Genomic DNA, 19532 nt, shown 5'->3' with positions numbered 1-19532 from the left:
TGGATTTCTATGATGTAAGACCCTAGATAATGTTTTTATTTCTAAAAGAGTTATAGAATTATAATAGTATTCCCTTTTAAACTTCCTACACATCTGCTAATGATATTTCAACTCTGCGGTCATTTTTCTTGAATAGGTTACCTATTTCTTAGCTGCTATTTCCCCTGTATTTCTGCCCCTGAGAGTTGCTGTTAAACCAAGCAGTATCCTTAGTTAATGTTTATTCACTCCAAGTTATTTTTGCATTCGTAATGATCAAAACAGCTCACTTGGGTTCTTTGCTCATTAATAAATTCAGAGAGAATTTACTGAGTGTCTGTGACTTTCATGCAAGCTGAGTAAGTAGCGACAAAGAAGTCATCTAATCCAGTGGTGCCCAGACTTTGGGGTTTTATAGACAACTGAAATTTCCAGAATAATCTTAGGAATTGACTTAGAGCTGTCGGCGTTTTACTTTTCCAAGAAAGGCATGAAACAAAACAAAGCAAAACAAAACCCCCAATCTCCGTCCACTGCCACCACCCTTTCAATTCCAGAGGAACATATTAACACATGGAAAAGTAAGCAGGACATGGTCTCAGAATTTTAAAATTAGGTAAGTTTGATCTCATGAAAAACCCTTGGTTGTTGCCATTCTGTCTTCCAGACCACCCTGGCCCCTGGGGAGTGGTCCAGGCTTCCACCTTCTCCCACCCTCCTCTCGGCTACACGCGCTCTGAGGTCTCAGTGGGATTGTCCGTTAGAACCTGTGTTCTCTGTCACCAAGTCAGTAAATAGGACTAATCTCTGGGTGGTGGAAGCCAGGTCCCTTTCCAGTGAGGAATGGTGTTAGAGACCAAAATCTGGGTTCCTGGTGCACACATCATTACTGGGGGTGGAGCGGGGGAGTCATCTCTTGGCCTCCTCAGCGGACAAGCCGGAGTGTGTACGTGGGGAAATGCATACATATATGTGCACACACACACACGTATGTACACATTCATACAAAAATACATGACTGCATACATCGACACACATATGCACATGTCCATGTGCACGTAGGCACCCACACACACACCTACACCCATTTTCCACATCATGAATCCACACCGGTGCCTGTAATCCCAACCCACATTCATGGAGTTGCTGCTTGCTTTTCCCCGGTCCATAGTGGTCTGTCTCTTCTTTGCCCTGTGAGAACCCCTGGTCTCCTATCACACTCACTCCCTCAGTTTTATAGAACGTCAATAGTTTTATAGAACTGTCAATAGTTCTATAAATAGTTTCAGAATCGCTTCACCTATAACCACTTTAATAAACAAGCATTTTTGCTTATTAAACAAGGAGAAGAAACTTATCTCCAAGACGTATCTGCACGCACCAAGGAGGCTTCAATTAACCTCCTGGCTTTCCGTTCCTGCCGCCTGCCTTACCCTCTGCCTGCAGCCTTTCTAGAGCCTGCGAGGAGGTCAGTTTCCTGCTGTGGGTCATTCTTTACTCTCTTCTATGAGACAACACTCCTCTCAGCTTCTAGAAACTTATTCCAGAAAATTATCTTAAAAGTTTATCCATTTGTGACTCTTTTCCTATTCTCTTTGCTGTTGTGGGTTCCTCTAATATCATTTGAGAGGCATGTTAAGAAGGTGTTGAGACCCAAAAGAGGGGAAATTTTTTTAAAAGGTGAGTGTTTGCTCCACCAACTTGAAACAGAAGTCTGCCGCCGACTTTAAAACTAACAAAATGTCTTTTCTCCCCATCTCAATTCTTTTGATGTCCTCAACACCCAGTAATTTGTATATGAAGCTGTAAAATCATGATACCAAACAATATATAAGGGGGTGGGGAGGAGGTTTGAAACTGAATAAACAGCTAAGGAAGAGTATAAACGTGGGAAAAAATATTAAGAACAAAAAAAGCGAACTAACTGCCCCACACCAGCCCGACCCCTGGGAAATAGTGTAAGTTTAGACACCACAAGTTTGACAGTTCTGTTTCTAAACTCTGGGAAATGTCTTTCTCAAAACCGAAGTATAGTTGATTTACAGTAACACCGGGAAGTGTCTTCTCTGGCCCCATTCTCTTGGGTTTGACTGGTACCTATCGCAGCCCCGCCTTTACCTCTAGGGAGACATGAGTGGGTTTGCAAGAACGAAGCAGGGCAGAACAGTAGCGTAAAACACCAGTGGTGGAAAGGAAAGTGCTTTAGGAAATTGTGTAAAGACCCCGAGACTACAAATGTGTGATTTTTCCACAGCTGCGATTCCTTCAATTTAGCCATGCTTCCTATAGACGTCCCTGCCGTTCTTGATGCCTTACCAGAGGAAGACAGAATGGAGACCCTCGAACGGTACTCTTTTACTTTTGGTCTCTCGTGATGTCTATTTTCCAGAAATAGTCCCGGTGCTGTGAGAGATTTCCAAGGAGCGCCCAGTGCCCGAGCTTGCACCCCGGCCGAGACACGGCTAACACCCAGCCATACGCCCAATTAGATAGGATGCTGGATTCGCGGTGGAGAACAGCCTAAGGTCTCACACTGGCTGATCTTTCCGTGCTGCAGGCGCTCAGGGGAGGGGTGAGCGGAGGGGGAGCTGAGTGGGCTTCCAAGGCTGCAGAGTCGCCTTGACTGGGGTTAGTACTCGAAGGGTGGGTGGGGTTTGGAGGGGCATAAAGAAATAGAGCGCCCCCAGATAAATAAAAAAGAGAAAAAAGAGAAAAACGAAAACAAAGGAAATTTTAAAAGAAAGAGCGAAAACAAACAAAAAAAAAAAAAAGGAAGAAAATAAAAAGAAATATCAGCCCCAAACTAAGCTGCTTGAACTTGACTTTACTGATGAGCATCCAACATCCAGTGGGAATGCATCCTTGAATCTCCTGTGGCTGTACCCACTCGACCATTTTTCCCTGTAGATAATCAGTGAGTGAAGTCCCGAATATCTGAGGCGTGTGTCGGTTTTCGTGAGACCTGCCCCCACCCAAGTGTGACACTTGAGCGCCTGAAGCTTGGAACCCAGGGTGAACAGGGAGGTTGAGTGTCCGCCACTCAAACCCCGGAGCACGAGGGCGTTTCCTGAGGACACTGTAGCCGGGCGGGCGGGGATGACACACGGTTACTTGAGGGTCAGCGCTGGGGACAGCTGGGGAGATGCTCGGCAGACCCCTCCCCCATTCAGCACTGATGCGCGGACCCCTGGGGCTCGGTTCCCTCATCTCTGAAATGGGAAGAGTAGTACCTGCTTCTCAGGGGTTGTCACCCAGGACGACGGCGGGCGGGGGGGGGGGGGGGGTGACCGACATCTACTGCGCACTAAATGGGCATCTGGCAAAAGCCTCGCTCACCCGCAACAAGGTCTTGCTATTTTCCACTCTTGAGGGGTGAGGAAAGCGCTAAGGGGAAGGCGCTCTCCGCACAGCGCCGGCTTCGCGCGAGACTGGCCCGGAGCCGCTGCTCAGCGAAGCTTACGGATCAGAACGACTCCGTGGGTTTCAAGGTGTTTTCCCAACAGAAAACTGCTCTGCCCACCTCTGTTTACGCATCGCTGTCAGCAGAGGGTTCCTGCTGCTAATTCTAAATTTTGAAGCCTTCGTTGATCTTGGGAGCATTTCTCTGAGTGTAGCAGAGACGGCCTCTCTCAAAAAAACTGTCCCTTCCAAAGAAATAGACTTGTGGAGACCGGAGGCTCACCGTCCCAGCCTCCCCTGCAGTTACGTCATCCATGTCACTCGGCCTGTGCCGAAGGGACAGGAGCAGCCGTGAGATCTCCTCCCGAGGGCAGGGCCAGGATGGAGTGGGCTCCTGCGCCCTCTCTCTCGCTGCTTCGTGGAGCTGGAACCCACATGTGCAGGGACCCAGCTGTAACCATCCAACACCCAAGCTCGAGGCCAGGGGTCCGCAAACGGCCGAATCCGGCCTGCCACCTGCTTTTGCAAACCGTTTTATTGAAATACAGCCACACTCATTCATGGATGTGTTTTTCCATGATTCCTTTCATGCTGCAACAGCAGAGCTGAGTAGTTGTATAAGAGACCCTACGACCCGCAGAGGCCTTTACAGGAAAAGTTTGCTGACCCCTGCTCTAGGGGATCGCAGAGCCCAAGATAAAAATAACCTCGGTCACTGCGATGTCTTCTCTCAGCCATAGGTTAGTTAGAAATATACTGTTTCATTTTTAAAGCAGTCGTGGATTTTTTTACTCTTCTTTGCTATTGATTTCTATTCGAATTCCATGTGGCCATAGAACATTCTCTGAATGATTTCAATCTTTTGAAACATTCATGCTCTCCTTATGGTCCAAGGTATGGTCAATATTGGCAAATGTTCCACGTGCACCTGAAGAGAATATGAATTCTGTAACCGCATTTCTAAACTGCTTTTTTTTTTTTTCTTTTTTCGGTACGCGGGCCTCTCACTGTTGTGGCCTCTCCCGTTGCGGAGCACAGGCTCCGGACGCGCAGGCTCAGCGGCCATGGCTCACGGGCCCAGCCGTTCCGTGGCATGTGGGATCTTCCCGGACCGTGGCACGAACCCGTGTCCCCTGCATCGGCAGGCGGGCTCTCAACCACTGCGCCACCAGGGAAGCCCCCTCTAAACTGCTTTTTATTCTCTGCTTATAAATAACCATTCCCACTACTGTGGGTTGGTAGAAAGCTATTTGTCAGCCTTATGCTTTTTAACGTAGATTCCAGAAGAGTAGGTGGGAGGAATGTTGAAAGAACTGCGTAACTCTTAAATGACGACAATATTTCTCGATTTTATTCCTTTTCAGCGAGCTCTGTGAGCAGAGTATAGACATCATGCTGACCCCAGAAATGATGGCGGTGGAATTCCCTATGTTGAACTACAAGGACACCAAGAAGGAGAAGTAAGTGGATGCTTTGATGGCTTAGGAAGAGGCAGCCAGGATAAAGTTCACCCTACGGGACGCACAGAACTGCCGTGCTGTTTGGATCTAAGAACGTGTCAAAAGGGGCACGTTTCCAATGCTTCAGATGTTTAGATGTGTATTTTATGCATAGCGACGCTCCCTCAAATGTTGTTGGCAAATAAACCTTTAGAACAGAGTCCAGCATTCCCATTTGCTTATCGTGTGATTTCAGAGCTGTGTTTGTTTCTTATGAGTAGCTGAATGAGCTTCATGCAGTATCAGAGGCCCAGGCTCTGGAGCCTGGCGAGACCCGGGGCCGCAGCCCATTTAGCGCCCGTGCCGCCTGCAGCTGCATTGCTCATCTTAAGTAACTGGGCAGTTGTGAGGGTTAGATGAGATGCCAGTGCGAAGACACCTCTCCAGCTGCTCGATGTGAACTCGCTTGGCACACGTGAATTCTTCTCTTTGCCTCTCGCTCAGGGGCCAACTAGCCGAGCAAACCGTCACCCTTCAAGAATTGGTTTTGAAGAATACTTTGGCAAAGTAAATAACCACCAGAGTTCATATGGTTTGTAAGTTTGAAATTCCAGTTATCCTTTTTAGAATTCTTTTTCTCTTTAAAAAAAAAAAAGTCTTTTTTGGGACTTGCCTGGCAGTCCAGTGGTTCAGACTCCGCACTTCCACTGCAGGGGGTGCGGGTTCAGTCCCTGGTCGGGGAACTAAGATCCCGCATGCTGCGTGGCCAAAAAATAAACAAAAAATCAGTGATTTAAAAAAGAGTCTACTGAAAAAAATAAAAATAAAGCCTTTTTTAACTATTAAAATGTTAGAAAATACAGAAAAATATAAAGAATAAAATAAAAACAATAATCCTACCACCCAGAGGCAGTAACTTGTACATTTTGATGTGTGGTCTTCCAAGGATTTATTTGTTTGTTAGTTTCAATAAACCATAAACACCTATTATATTTTGTTAAACCGTACATACAGTCATCACTCGGTATCCACAGGGGATTGGTTCCAGGACACCCCCATCCTGAGTACCCAAATCTGTGGATGCTCAAGTCCCTGTATAAAATGCTGTAGAATTTGCACATAACCTACGCACATCTTCCCAGATACTTTAAGTCATCTCTAGATTACTCATAATACCTCATACAACGTAAGTGACTTGTAAATAGTTGCCAGCGCACGGCAAATTCAAGTTTTGCTCTTTGGAACTTTCTGAAATTTTTTGTCATCCGGGGTTGGTTGAATCTGAAGATGCAGGGCCTATGGCTACAGAGTGCCAACTGTATGTGTTGCCATGTATTCATACACGCATACCTTATATATATATGAACTCAGTCATATTGTTTTATCTTCTAGAATTTTATTTAGCAGTATAGCATGAACATAGCTGTATAGACACAGACATACGCCTTTGTATCTCGTTCGTGGGTGTGCCATCGTGTGTTCACACGCCCTTCCGATGATCACATCACCTCTTTCCAATGTTCTGCTGTTGCCAGTAGCGCTGCAACAAACCTCCTTGTGTCATAATTCCTTGAAAACTTATCAGACTGTCTCCTTGGGATAAATTCCTAGACACATAAATGCTAGGTTCATGTTCATTTTAAGGTTTTAATATATAGTGCTTCACCACCATCCAGAAAGTTCATCAACAAACCTCCTACCAGCAGAGGTCAGGATGCGCACATTCAAATGCCCTGAACAACGTGTTACGGTATCAGGCTTTTTTCTTTACCAATATGATAGGTTTTTAAATGACCATATCATTGTTTGAATTTTAAACGTCTTTGTTTACAAGTGATGGTAAAAAATTTCCTATGTTTATCCGTTGTTTTTCTTCTTTTATGAAGGGATTTTTTACCTATATTGTAGAAAGTGTTTATCTTTTTCTTACTTATTTGTAAGAGTCCCTCATATTTTAGGGATAATTACCCTTCCTGTGGATACTGTAAATTTCTCAGTTTGTCTTCCTTGTTTGGGGTGTTTTGGGGAGGCCCTGCCTTTTTGGAAGGGAATACCCACATATCTTAGAGGAGCATGGGGTTCCTTTGGTTTGTTTGTGATAGTAGCAGAGGCCTACAGCAAACCAACACTCTCAGAAGGTAGACTGGCAGTTTCCCGTAAAAGAAAATCGAGGAAATAAAAATTTTAAATAGAATTTCAGTGAGCATCGGTTTTAAGCAGCTAATTAACCATAAAATATCATGTTACACTACATAGCACATAGAACCTCTGACACCTCAACAAAGACATGTACTTTGCATTCTGTTTCAGGTTTCAAACAAACAGTTGACCAAGAGGCTATTTTTCAATTAATTTTTTTAAAATTATTTTATTTATTTATTTTTGGCTGCATTGGGTCTTTGTTGCTGCATGTGGGTTTTCTCTAGTTGCGGAGAGCGAGGGCTACTCTTCATTGCAGTGCACAGGCTTCTCATTGCGGTGGCTTCTCGTTGCAGAGCACGGGCTCTAGGTGCGCGGGCTCAGTAGTTGTGGCTCGCAGGCTTAGTAGTTGTGGCTCGCGGGCTCTAGGTGTGCAGGCTCAGTAGATGTGGTGCACGGGCTTAGTTGCTTCACCACCTGTGGGATCTTCCCGGACCAGGGCTCGAACCCGTGTCCCCTGCATTGGCAGGCAGATTCTTAACCACTGCGCCACCAGGGAAGTATCCCTAAGGGATACTTTTTTTTTTTCAATTTCAAAAATTACCCCTGGACTTAGAATGGTTTGCCCCATGAGTGGGGCAATATCTAATACCTCTTTGCTTACTTGGTATTTAACCTGGTTTTTCACCATTTTCACTACAGAAGCTAATACTGAATGCCATTGGATTATCAAATGATTATTGAATGAAGTAGAACTTATTACTTTATATATTCACCCAAAGTGGAAGATCTTCTTTTCTTGTTTAATGTATTTTAGCTACTTTACCAAAAAAAACAAAACAAAAAAAACCCAACAATGAACTCTAAACATTTTCTGCACAACTTAGCTTCCAATTTTTTTTTCAAAATACACATACATTTCACACATTTTCAATAAATAGATCCATGGCCTTTTGAATTCATCTATTTTGCAGTTTAAATTATTTTTTGTACGTTTTTTCATGTGTCAAAATTGTCAATGTAATCATCAGTTTATTGGCTGCATAGTATTCCAACTGATTGATATCCCACAGATGATTTTGTTTCATTTTTTTCAAATTTTTATTGAAATATAATTGATTTACAGTTGTGTTAGTTTCAGGTATACAGCAGAGTGACTCAGTTATATATATGTGTATATATATATATATATATATTCTTTTTCAGATTCTTTTCCCTTATAGGTTATTACAAGATACGAGTAGAGTTCCCTACGCTGTACAGCAGGTATTTGGTTCTGAAATTCTCTCCAGCGCATAGCAAGCATGACCCAACGCTCAGCTCTGTCTTCTCTCTCCTTGTGCCTTTTCCTCACCTCCTTCAGCCTCAGCCAGAAGCAGACAGAGTCAGACACACACACACCAGAGCTTGGTCAGACAGGGATAGAAATAAAGAACCCATCAGTGGGACTTATTGTCCCCACGAAGACTGCTGTCTATTGGGTTTGTGGCAAATATTTATTTTCACGGATGCAAAGAATCATCTGCTCTCCCTCGATGGCTGTAACCAACCCGAGAGATTCTTTGCTGCCTTGATGGTGATCACACCCTCTCAAGACCCACTAAGGAGAATCATATTGCAAACGTCCAAGAAACTGTGAGAGTGACTTTAGTTGCCAACATATCATTCAACTCCCCTTAGATTATCATATCACTCAATCATTAATATCTTTAAGGGCTGACATGATCTATATATTTTTACACTGATTCCATAAGGTGGTGCCAATTGTTTTTTTAATTATACACATTAGGGAACATTTTAGTTCTTCATTTTCAGATATTTCTGCTTTTTCAAAACTTTCGGGTATTTGCCAAAACTTCACATTTCACCCTCTTTAGGAAATGTTTCAGAAGCACTGAAGTATAGTTGATTTACAGTGTTGTGTTAGTTTGTGCTGTACAGCAAAGTGATTCAGTTATACATATATATATATATTCTTTTTCATATTCTTTTCCATTATGGTTCATCACAGGACATTGAATATATCTCCCTGTGCTATACAGTAGGACCTTGTTGGTTATCCATCTTATAGCTAATAGTTTGCATCTGCCAATTCATCCCTCCCCCACCTTGGCAACCACCAGTCTGTTCTCTATGCCCATGAGTCTGTTTCTGTTTTGTAGATACGTTCATTTGTGTCGACTTTAGATTCCTGCTGCTGTGAATATAGGGGAGAAGCACTTAATTCTGTATTGAATTCTTCTATCTGGTCAGATCGTATAGCTGAGCTCACAGTCCTTAGACATCTGTGCTTCCAACCAAATACACTCATCACGTCCTCCCAGATATTTGGAGAGTTCTACCCCTCGCCACACCGGCGACATCTGGCCTCCACATCAGCCACTGCTCTACCCAGGTGCAGAGCCCTCCCTCTTGATTCCCACCTTCTGGAACCATGGCCAGAGTCAGAGATACTGTGCGTCCACTCGACTCATAAACATGAAGAACCGGCTCCCGCCAACTGAGCCTTCAGAAGCCATCGTGCCGGGATGTGTACGAGTAAGTTCTCATTTCCCCTTTGCAACAATCCTGGGGGACGGGATGCACACCAGGTGTGCGTCTGGAAACGGCGGCTGAGAGCTTAGGTCACGTGGCTCTGCTAAGCTACTGGTGCGGCTCAGACTGGAAACCAGGCTTGAGCCACTTACCAGTTGGGTGTTTCCACTGGTAACTAAGTGATCGCTAAGCGGGGTTTCAACTGTGTATGCGGATAAACAGCCCTCCGACCTTCACAAGGCATCTCTCGCACCGCTGGGCCCGGCAGCAGGTTGGTGGTGTTTCATGAGGGCCCCGATGCGCCTTGCCGGGTCTGTGTTTGATGTATATACTTAGAGAGGCGAGAGACCAAGCACAGCCACTGGAGAAGGCAGGAGAAAAGGTGTTTGAGGAGATGAAGACCCTGCGGGGCAAAGCTCTCAACTCGTTGACTCTAGAGTAACAACAGTCACCGGGAGGTCAGTTCCGCTCACTTGCTTTCTGCAGGTCACCGTGGTCCTCTTGGTCTGTTTACGTTCCAGCCATTTGGGGAATTAAAGTTTCCAGAGGAAAAAAAAATTGAAATGTGGATGATGTATATATTTTTAAATTATTTTTCTCTGTAACAGTAAAATGTCATCAGTATGATGGCAATGTTTGGAGCTCCTGGCTGCAAGCTTTAGCGTGGGAGCAAAGGCTTCCGGAGTGCGAGAGGCCAAGCGCCCTCTGGGGGGCGGGGGAGGGGCTGCTCCCCCCCCCCCCCCCCCCGCCGTGACCGCCAGCTCCCACGGCCCCCCAGCACCAGACCCTGGCTTTGGCGGCCGCTCCCGGAAACAGCACCTCCCCAGCGGCTGTGACGGGGGCAGACCCAGGCGGGGGGCGACCGGAGCCCGCAGACTGGCTTGGGAGAAGAGGGTGAGGCCTCTGCAAGGGTTCTCGGGAGCAGCTGGGGCGCGAGGGCGTCGCCTCGGGCCCAGGAGTCCCTGCGAAGGGTCAGTGGCAAGCAGGCCTTTTGACCGTGTGTGGCAGCATGACTCCAGTTCTTACGCATAGGCTGGCTGCACGTCAGAATCACTTGGAGAGCTTCAAAAACAACAGCTGAATCACTGCTATTCTTAAAATGGATAACCAACAAGGACCTTCTCTACAGCACGGGGAACTCTGTTCAATATTCTGTAATAACCTAAATGGGAAAAGAATCTGAAAAAGATTAGATACATGTATATGTATAACTGAATCACTTTGCTGTACTCCTGAAACTGACACAGCACTGTTAATCAACTCTACTCCAATATAAAAAACAAAACAAAACAAAACCAAGAAACAGCCGAGTCAGACTTCCTGGGGTAGGTAGGACCCAGGCAGTAATCATCTCTAGAGCTCTCCGGAGGATCTGATGTGCAGCCCAGACTGCGACCCACTGGCCTCCAGGATAAAGTCCAGATTCCTCACGGGGGGCTGCAAGCCCCTGCGTCTCTGGGTCCCGCCTCTAGCTTCCTCTGCCCTGGCGCCAGGCTCTCCCTGCGGGGCGGTGGGGGAACTGGCCTGGGCAGCCGTCTGGTCCCAGGTGAATCCTGGTCCTGTTCTCATCAACCACACGGCTTCCTTAGTGTCTGTGAGCTTCCACTTTCCCCGTACGACCGGCTCCAGGGCTCGCCTCCCATGGGGCTGTGAGGATTACATTAGGAAATGTGAAAAGTGTACCTGGCATTAAACAAGAGTTCAGAAATCTGAGCTCCCCTTAACTCCCAGGGCAGGACCGAGGCAGCAGTAATTTCAAAATTCTTTTTCATTTTGAAATAATTTTTTTTTTTATGTTCCCATATCTCTTCCCGCTTGCGTCTCCCTCCCTCCCACCCTCCCTATCCCACCCCTCCAGACGGTCACAAAGCACCGAGCTGATCTATGTGGCTGCTTCCCACTAGCTATCTACCTTACGTTTGGTAGTGTATATATGTCCATGCCTCTCTCTCGCTTTGTCACAGCTCACCCTTCCCCCTCCCCATATCCTCAAGTCCGTTCTCTAGTAGGTCTGTGTCTCTATTGCTGTCTTACCCCTAGGTTCTTCATGACATTTTTTTTTCTTAAATTCCATATATATGTGTTAGCATACGGTATTTGTCTCTCTCTTTCTGACTTACTTCACTCTGTATGACAGACTCTAGGTCTATCCACCTCATTACAAATAGCTCAATTTCGTATCTTTTTATGGCTGAGTAATATTCCATTGTATATATGTGCCACATCTTCTTTATCCATTCATCCGATGATGGACACTTAGGTTGTTTCCATCTCCGGGCTATTGTAAATAGAGCTGCAATGAACATTTTGGTACATGACTCTTTTTGAATTATGGTTTTCTCAGGGTATATGCCCAGTAGTGGGATTGCTGGGTCATATGGTAGTTCTATTTGTAGTTTTTTAAGGAACCTCCCTACTGTTCTCCATAGTGGCTGTACCAATTCACATTCCCACCAGCAGTGCAAGAGTGTTCCCTTTTCTCCACACCCTCTCCAGCATTTATCGTTTCTAGATTTTTTGATGATGGCCATTCTGACTGGTGTGAGATGATATCTCATCGTAGTTTTGATTTGCATTTCTCTAATGACTAATGATGTTGAGCATTCTTTCATGTGTTTGTTGGCAGTCTGTATATCTTCTTTGGAGAAATGTCTGTTTAGGTCTTCTGCCCAGTTTTGGATTGGGTCGTTTGTTTTCTTGTTATTGAGCTGCATGAGCTGCTTGTAAATTTTGGAGATTAATCCTTTGTCAGTTGCTTCATTTGCGAATATTTTCTCCCATTCTGAGGGTTGTCTTTGAAATAATTTTAGACCTAAGGAAAAGCTGCAAAGCCAGAATGGAGAGCGCGCATATACGGTACTCAGCTTCCCCTGATGTTAACCTCTACTGTGGCACGATCACCAAAAGCAGGAAATGAAGACTGGCTCTGCGCTGTCGACTCAGGGGCTTTCACTGTTCAGGAGCCACGTGGCGTTTAGTCTCAAGTCTCCTTACTTTCTTCTCACCTGTGACAGCCCCGCAAGTCCCTGAGCCAAGCAGTTCCCAGCCAGCCCGCTACCAGGGCCCTGCCTCACAACAGCCCCTCTTTTCTTGAGGAAGTTTGAGGGCGTCCGTGTCTTACACCAAGGAGCTGAATCAGATCTCAGGACTCAGCCAAGACATGGACACGGGGGTCTGGTGACACGTTCTCCAACAGTGGTGTCTTCAACAGATGTTTCTTTTCAGATACTCTGTTTGCGGGAAGTTTGTTAAAGCCCTTGTGAAAAGAGGGGAAGCGACGCAAAGGAAAGAGCTAGAAGCATATACAGAAGATCAACAGACAATACTTAGATTCCCCAAGCCCTTGTGTATGCACACACACATGCCCTTCCCAGGTCCAGCTCAATGTCTTGCCAGCTAGAGGCCCGCAGAAGGTGGGCCCTTTTTGATACACTTCCTCTCCCTGATGGTAGAGTTGACCTGAACCTGAGGACAGGCTACTCTTCAGGTCCCCACTGCCTGGAGCTCGGCCGGCCACCCCTGGGGCACCAGTGGCCCTGCTACTCCCCCTCCCACCCCGGCCTTCCAGAAGCTCTCCCCTCTGCGTCAGGCTGATGCGTCTGAACTGCAAGCCTGCACAGGATGCCCAGGGCCTGTCCTGTAATTACTGTCCAGCGAACTACTCTGCACCTTTCCCTGGATCCCACGTCTAGAGGACTTACCAAGACTAATCTCCTCCTGCCTCGCAGTGCCGAGGCACCTTTAACCTCCAGCACCGCCAGAAGTCCAGCTGGATTAGCCGAGATGGCTACAGCAGAGACAGGAAGGTGGTTACCACCAGCCTCGGCTGTTCACATCATGACCTGCAGGAAGGAGGGCCGCCGGTGAGCAGTCGTGGAAAGAAACATCGTTCTTCCTCTTTCTGTCTTTCCCACCAGCTGAAGAATCCCTAGGACAAGCGCTGTGGGCGAGAGTGCAGAGCCTCTGCGCCCACCAGAGCCAGTGGAGCCACATGTCTAGTCTTTACTGGGGAGGGTGCTGACATGATGGGGGCAGTGCTGGGTGAAAGATGAAACTGAAGTTTCAAAACAGACAACAAGCCTCAACCAAAATGATACTGTCCCAGTAACTGATACTGACTGACAAATTATAGATTTGGACTGTGTGTCCTTAAGGGACCCTGTCAGTAAGCAGGGAATCAGTGAAGAGTACAGCTGGTAGCAATCACTGGAAAAATAAAGTCATTTCATTTATCCCTCAATGAGCTGATATCACTCAGTCAAACTGTCCCCACTACAGTCACCACCAAAAGTACCAGCTTCTGATGTCAAAAAGATACCAAGGAAGGACAGTCAGTGGAAAACTAGGATCTCAGAAGTGAGAGGGGGCTGTGCAGTGCAGCCTAGGCAAGGGGCCCAGGGTCTGATTTGGTCTCCGCGGGTCGGTATTATAATAGACAGCATTCACGTTAAAGTTAGTAAAAAAATGTATTTGTGGCAATAAGGAAGCTGGTATTCAAGAAAAGACAAAAAAATTTTTTTATATTAGAAGGTTTAAGTAGTCCATTAAATTGGAGTTAAATTTAAAATGGTATGATTCCATGACATGTTAAAAATCTCTCTTTTCGGGGCCTGCCCCTAAAGTGGCCTCCGTGCTCTCACCCACTCCCAGGGCCAAGCAGAGTGGTCTAACATGTGCCCAAAGCGCCTAGATTTTGGCTCTCAAGCACAGCTCCCCAAAAGGAAGCCAGGAGCCGTGGAAAGTGTCTGATCCTGTGTCTTAGGGCAAGGATAATTAAGATGGGCCTGGAGTACCAGTGTGTTGCCAGAAAGAAAGTGTGCTTTCAAAATGATCCAGGGCAATTTTAAAGGATAAAGGAGCCAGTTGAAAGGGGCTCCCACTGAGCAGCTGGTGACAATTTGGGGACTAGAAAGAAAGCAGTAGTTCTCTGCAGAGCCATAGGAGGCATGCTAGAAAAACAAAAGAAAAGAAAAAGAAGGCATGTACGAGTTTATAATGATGTTTACGGTATGTTGGCAAAGCCAGACTGTGTGTATACTATATACTATATTCAAGTTTTGGTCAGCATCAAAATTTCATCACTACAAATCAAACAGCTAAAATATTCATTGCACCCCTGGTAGGGGATGTAGAATCTTATCAGCTCTACTCAGGCAATGAAAAATTATGGAAGATTTTACTATTACAAAAAAAGACACAGGCTTGGGAAGTCCAATTATCTCCACAGTGACTCAGCCTAATAAATACTGACTCATGATGAATCATCCTGGAAATCATGCTGGACCCCAGTCCTGGGCAAGAATATCCCACCAAGAGTTCAGCCTCCAGCACCTCAGTGTGAAATGGCCCGAGAGGATGGCTGTGTGCCCTTGGGTTAGGAAAGCACATTTGTGGTGTCCAGATGAATAAAAGAATCTGCCTGGGTTGATATTTGGGTGCTGGGTAGGCTATCTGTAATAATGAGTTTTATTCCACTGTTTTATATGTACTTCATTTAAGATGTTTAGAACAGGTAAGAGAATCTGTTAGATTTATGTCCATTTTATTAGATTTATAAGAGTTGCTTAATGGTTTAGTAAGGTTTTGCTTATTAGATTTGGCTCGGGAATTAAACTCCTTGGGACGGGGTGGCTATTGGTGTATTTAAGAGTCGGCTAAGTCAAATTTGAACGTATGGTTTGAGATGCCCGAGGGAATTTGATCAACTGAGTACAGAAGTGTGGGGTAAAATTAAGGAAGATTTAATCTGTAAAGCCCGTGGTTAACTGAAGGCTAACCAAAGAATAGGGAGAAACAAAATCTTATTTTCATACAAAGATCACTGAATTTATTAAGATAACAGTATTTGCAAACTGACGTTTTAGGCTTTTAGGCTTAAGAGATATGAGATATTTAAACTTGATACTTTAATCAACTGAATAGTAATTAAAATATAAGTGGGCTTCCCTGGTGGCTCAGTGGTTAAGAATCCACCTGCTGCCAATGCAAGGGACACGGGTTCAAGCCCTGGTCCGGGAAGATCCCACGTGGCGCGGAGCAACTAAGCCCGTGCGCCACAACTATTGAGCCTGCACTCTAGAGCCCGCGAGCCACAACTACTGAGCCCGCGCGCCACGACTACTGAGCCTGCACTCTAGAGCCCACGAGCCACAGCTACTGAGCCCGCACGCCACAACTACTGAGCCTGCGCTCTAGAGCCCGTGCTCCGCAACAAGAGAAGCCACCACAATGAGAAGCGCATGTATCGCAACCAAGCGCAGCCCCTGCTCGCCACAACTAGAGAAAGCCTGCACGCAGAAACAAAGACCCAACACAGCCAAAAGTAAATAAATAAATTAATTTATAAAACATAAGTAACTCTTTAAGTATTCCTTTCATGCCCAAAAGCCCCCTCAGAAAAATTTTTAGGGAAAAATAGAAAACCTGAAAAGCCCTATAACAAGTAAGGAGATTGAATCAGTAATCAAAAATCTCCCAACAAAGAGAAGCCCTGAAGCCTACGGCTTCACTGGTGAAGTCTACCAAATATTTAAAGAACTAATACCAATCCTTCTCAAGCTTTTCCAAAAAACTGAAGAGGAAGGAATGCCTCCTGATTCATCCTAGAGGCCAGCATCACTCTGATACCAAAGTCAGATAAAGACACTACAAGAAAAGAAAACTTCAGGACAATATCCCTTATGAACATTGATGCAAACGTTCTCAACAAAATAGGAATTCAGCAGCATATTAAAGAGATTATACATCATGACCAAGTGGGATTCATTCCTGCAATGCAAGGATGGTTCAACATATGAAAATCAATCAATATAATACACCACATTAACAGAATGAAGTACAAAAACCACATGATCATCTCAACTGATGCAGCGAAAGCATTTGAGGGACTTCCCTGGTGGCACAGTGGTTAAAGCTCCGTGCTCCCACTGCAGGGAGCCCGGCTTCGATCCCTGGTCAGGTAACTAGATCCCACATGTATGCTGCCACTGAGAGTTTGCATGCCACAACTAAGGAGCCCGCGTGCCACAACTAAGACCCGGCGCAACCAAACAAATAAAAATAAATATTAAAAAATAAAAGTATTTTAAAAAAGCATTTGAAAAGTTCAACTCCTTTTCATTAATAAACACTCAACAAACTAGGAATAGACGGAAACTGCCGCAACATAATAAAAGCCATATTTGAAAAATCCACAGCAATGGTGAGAGACTGATTTTTCACTAAGATAGGGGACGTGCCAAGGATGCCTGCTTTCACCAGTTCTATTCAACATAGGACTAGAAGTTCTAGCCAGAGCAATTAGGCAAGGAAAAGAAATAACAGGCATCCAAATTGGAAAGGAAGAGGTAAAATTATGTCTGTTCATAGATGATATGAAATTATGTTTAAAAAACCCTAAAGATTGCACGAAAACCTGTTAGAGCTAATAAATGAATTCAGCAGGATACAAAGTCAACATACAAAAGTCAGTTGCTATATACTAACAATAAGCAATCTGAAAAGGAAATTATGAAAACAATTCCATTCACAACAGCAACAAAAAGGAAAAATACTTAGGAATGACCTTAACCAGAGAGGTGAAAGACTTGTACACTGAAAACTACAAAACATTGCTGAAAGAAATTAAAGAAAACATAAATAATGGAAATATATCCCGTGTTCGTAAATTGTGGACTTAATATTATTAAGATGGCAGTACTACCCAAAGTGATCTAAAGAGTCAATATAATCCCTGTCATTTTTTTTTTGTAGAAATAGAAAAACCCATCCTAAAATTCATATAAAATCTCAACTGATCCTGAATAGCCAAAATAATCTTGAAAGAGAAGAACAAAGCTGAAGGATTCATACTTCCTGATTTCAAAACTTACTACAAAGCTACGGTATTAAAACACTGTGATTACCAGCATAAAGACACACATATATAACTGAATCACTTTGCTGTACACCTGAAACTACCACAACATTGTAAATCAACTATGCTCCAATAAAAATTACAAAAAAAAAAGAGGCATACATATAGACCAATGGAACAGAATAGAGAGTCCAGAAATAAATTCTGGTATATATGATCAAATGATTTTTGACAAAGGTGCCAAGACCATTCAATGAGGAAAAGACAGTCTTTCAGCAAGTGTTACTGGGAAAACTGCATATCCACATGCAAAAGAATGAATTTGGACCCTTACCTAACACCATGTTTAAAAATTAACTCAAAATGGATCGAAGACCTAAATGTAAGACCTAAAATTATACAACTCTTAGAAGAAAACATAGGGCAAAAACTTCACGACACTGGATTTGGCAATAATTTTCTGGATATGACACCAAAGACATAGGCAACAAAAGAAAAACAATTTGGACTCTAAGAAAATTTAAAATCTTGTGCCTCAAAAGACAATATCCTCAGAGTAAAAAGGCAACCCAAGAATGGGTGAAAATATTTGCATCATATATCTGATAAGGTATTAATATCTAGAGTATACTGAGAACTCCTAAAACTCAACCACACACACAAAAACCCAACCCAATTCAGAAATGGACAAAGGTTTTTAATAGACATTTCTCCAAAGAAGATATACAAATGTCCAATAAGCACATGAAAAGGTGCCCAAAATCGCTAATCATTAGGGAAATGCATATCAAAACTACAAAATACCACCACACACACATTAGAATGGCTACTATCCAAAAAAAAACAGAAGATAAATGTCGGTAAAGATGTGAAGAAATTGGAACCTTGAGCACTGTTGGTGAGAATATAAAATGGTACAGCCCCTGTGGAATACAGGATGCCAGATCCTCAAAAAATTTAAAAATGAAATTAACACATTATGCAACAAGTCTACGTCCGGGTACATACACAAAAGAATTGAAAGCAGGGTCTTGAAGAGATATTTGCACACTCATGTTCATAGCAGCATGATCATAGTAGCAAAAATGTGGAAGCAACCCAAGTGCCCATCAACAGGTGAATGGATAAGCAAAATCTCCCATATTCATGCAATGGAATATTATTCAGCCTTAAAAAGGAAGGAAATTCTGACACATGCTACAACATGGATGAACCTTGAGGACGTTATGCTAGGTGAAATAATCCAATCACCAAAAGATAAATTCTGTATGATTCCACTCACATGAGATACTTAGTGGTCAGAATTACAGAGACAATGTAGAACGGTGGTTGCCAGACAGTAGAGGGAGGGGAATGGGAGTTACTGTCTGATGGACGTAGAACTTCAGCTTTACAAGATGAGTTACGGAGAGGGACAGTGGCGATGGTTGCACAATGTATTTAATACCACTGAACCATACGCTTTAAAATAGTCAAGATGGTAAATATTATGTGTACTTTACCACAATGAAAAAAAAAAAAGCAACCATCAGATGCCCTGTAATCCGTCATTCCCCAGGGTCTTATCCCTGTATTTATTTCCTGTTTATCCCCTAATGTAGTCCCAACCACCCACCCCTTGCAGCCCTCCCAAACTGTGCTGTGACTTTACAATGTTTGGTCCATCACCAGCAAATTGCCCACACCTTCACCTGTACTGCAGGGGTCCACAGACCTTTTCTGCAAGGGGCCGGAGAGTAAATGTTTTAGGTTCTCTGGGCAGACTGTCTCTGTCCTCGCTACTCGACTCTGCCCTTCTAGGGAAAAGCAGCCACAGACAGCGCGAAAAGGAAAGGCCTAGGAGCAGGCAGGGCTGACCCCTGACCCTCTCACAGAGCAGCTGGGAAAGTGAGCTGACAGGTGTAACGCTGCTCCGTGGACTGCACAGTGCGGATCACCTGGGAGGAGCCGGCAGCAGAGGCCATGGTAATAAAAATCCTGCTCAGAGCCTCCGCCAGCAGAGAGTGCTTCCCGACGGGAAAGGACGGGACCCGGCGGAAGGACGGGGCCTGGGTTCCGACGGGGGTTCCGCCAATGGCCGCCTCCTGACCCACGCGGAGACGCCGGTCCTTCCAGAGCGAGACGGGACGGTCCGGGCCACCTGTGTGGAAGGAAGCTCAGCCCCGCCCCCGAGCGTCCCACCCCTT

At 44.7% G+C, this 19532-nt stretch overlaps 1 protein-coding gene and 1 long non-coding RNA gene across 2 annotated transcripts in view; one reads left to right on the top strand and one right to left on the bottom strand.

Moving 5' to 3' along the window:
- Positions 1 to 9933, top strand: part of CFAP221 (cilia and flagella associated protein 221) — an 83436-nt gene extending 73503 nt beyond the window's left edge. Inside the window, exons 22-24 of the mRNA XM_019932333.3 lie at positions 2234 to 2326; positions 4743 to 4838; positions 9828 to 9933. Coding sequence (XP_019787892.2) covers positions 2234 to 2326; positions 4743 to 4838; positions 9828 to 9933 — 295 coding nt within the window. The remainder of the gene's footprint in view (positions 1 to 2233; positions 2327 to 4742; positions 4839 to 9827) is intronic.
- LOC109549519 (uncharacterized) lies at positions 7207 to 19474 on the bottom strand. The gene is made up of 3 exons (XR_002175825.3): positions 19284 to 19474; positions 13193 to 13333; positions 7207 to 11138 (listed from the first exon to the last, which is right to left on the bottom strand). It is a non-coding gene; the product is annotated as an uncharacterized lncRNA (long non-coding RNA).
- Positions 19475 to 19532: the final 58 nt, after the last annotated feature.

The sequence above is a fragment of the Tursiops truncatus genome, chromosome 7, assembly GCF_011762595.2.
Source record: "Tursiops truncatus isolate mTurTru1 chromosome 7, mTurTru1.mat.Y, whole genome shotgun sequence".
Taxonomy (NCBI): Eukaryota; Metazoa; Chordata; class Mammalia; order Artiodactyla; family Delphinidae; genus Tursiops; species Tursiops truncatus.
Note: the sequence above shows the minus strand (reverse complement) of the source record. Positions and strands in the feature narration are given on the sequence as shown.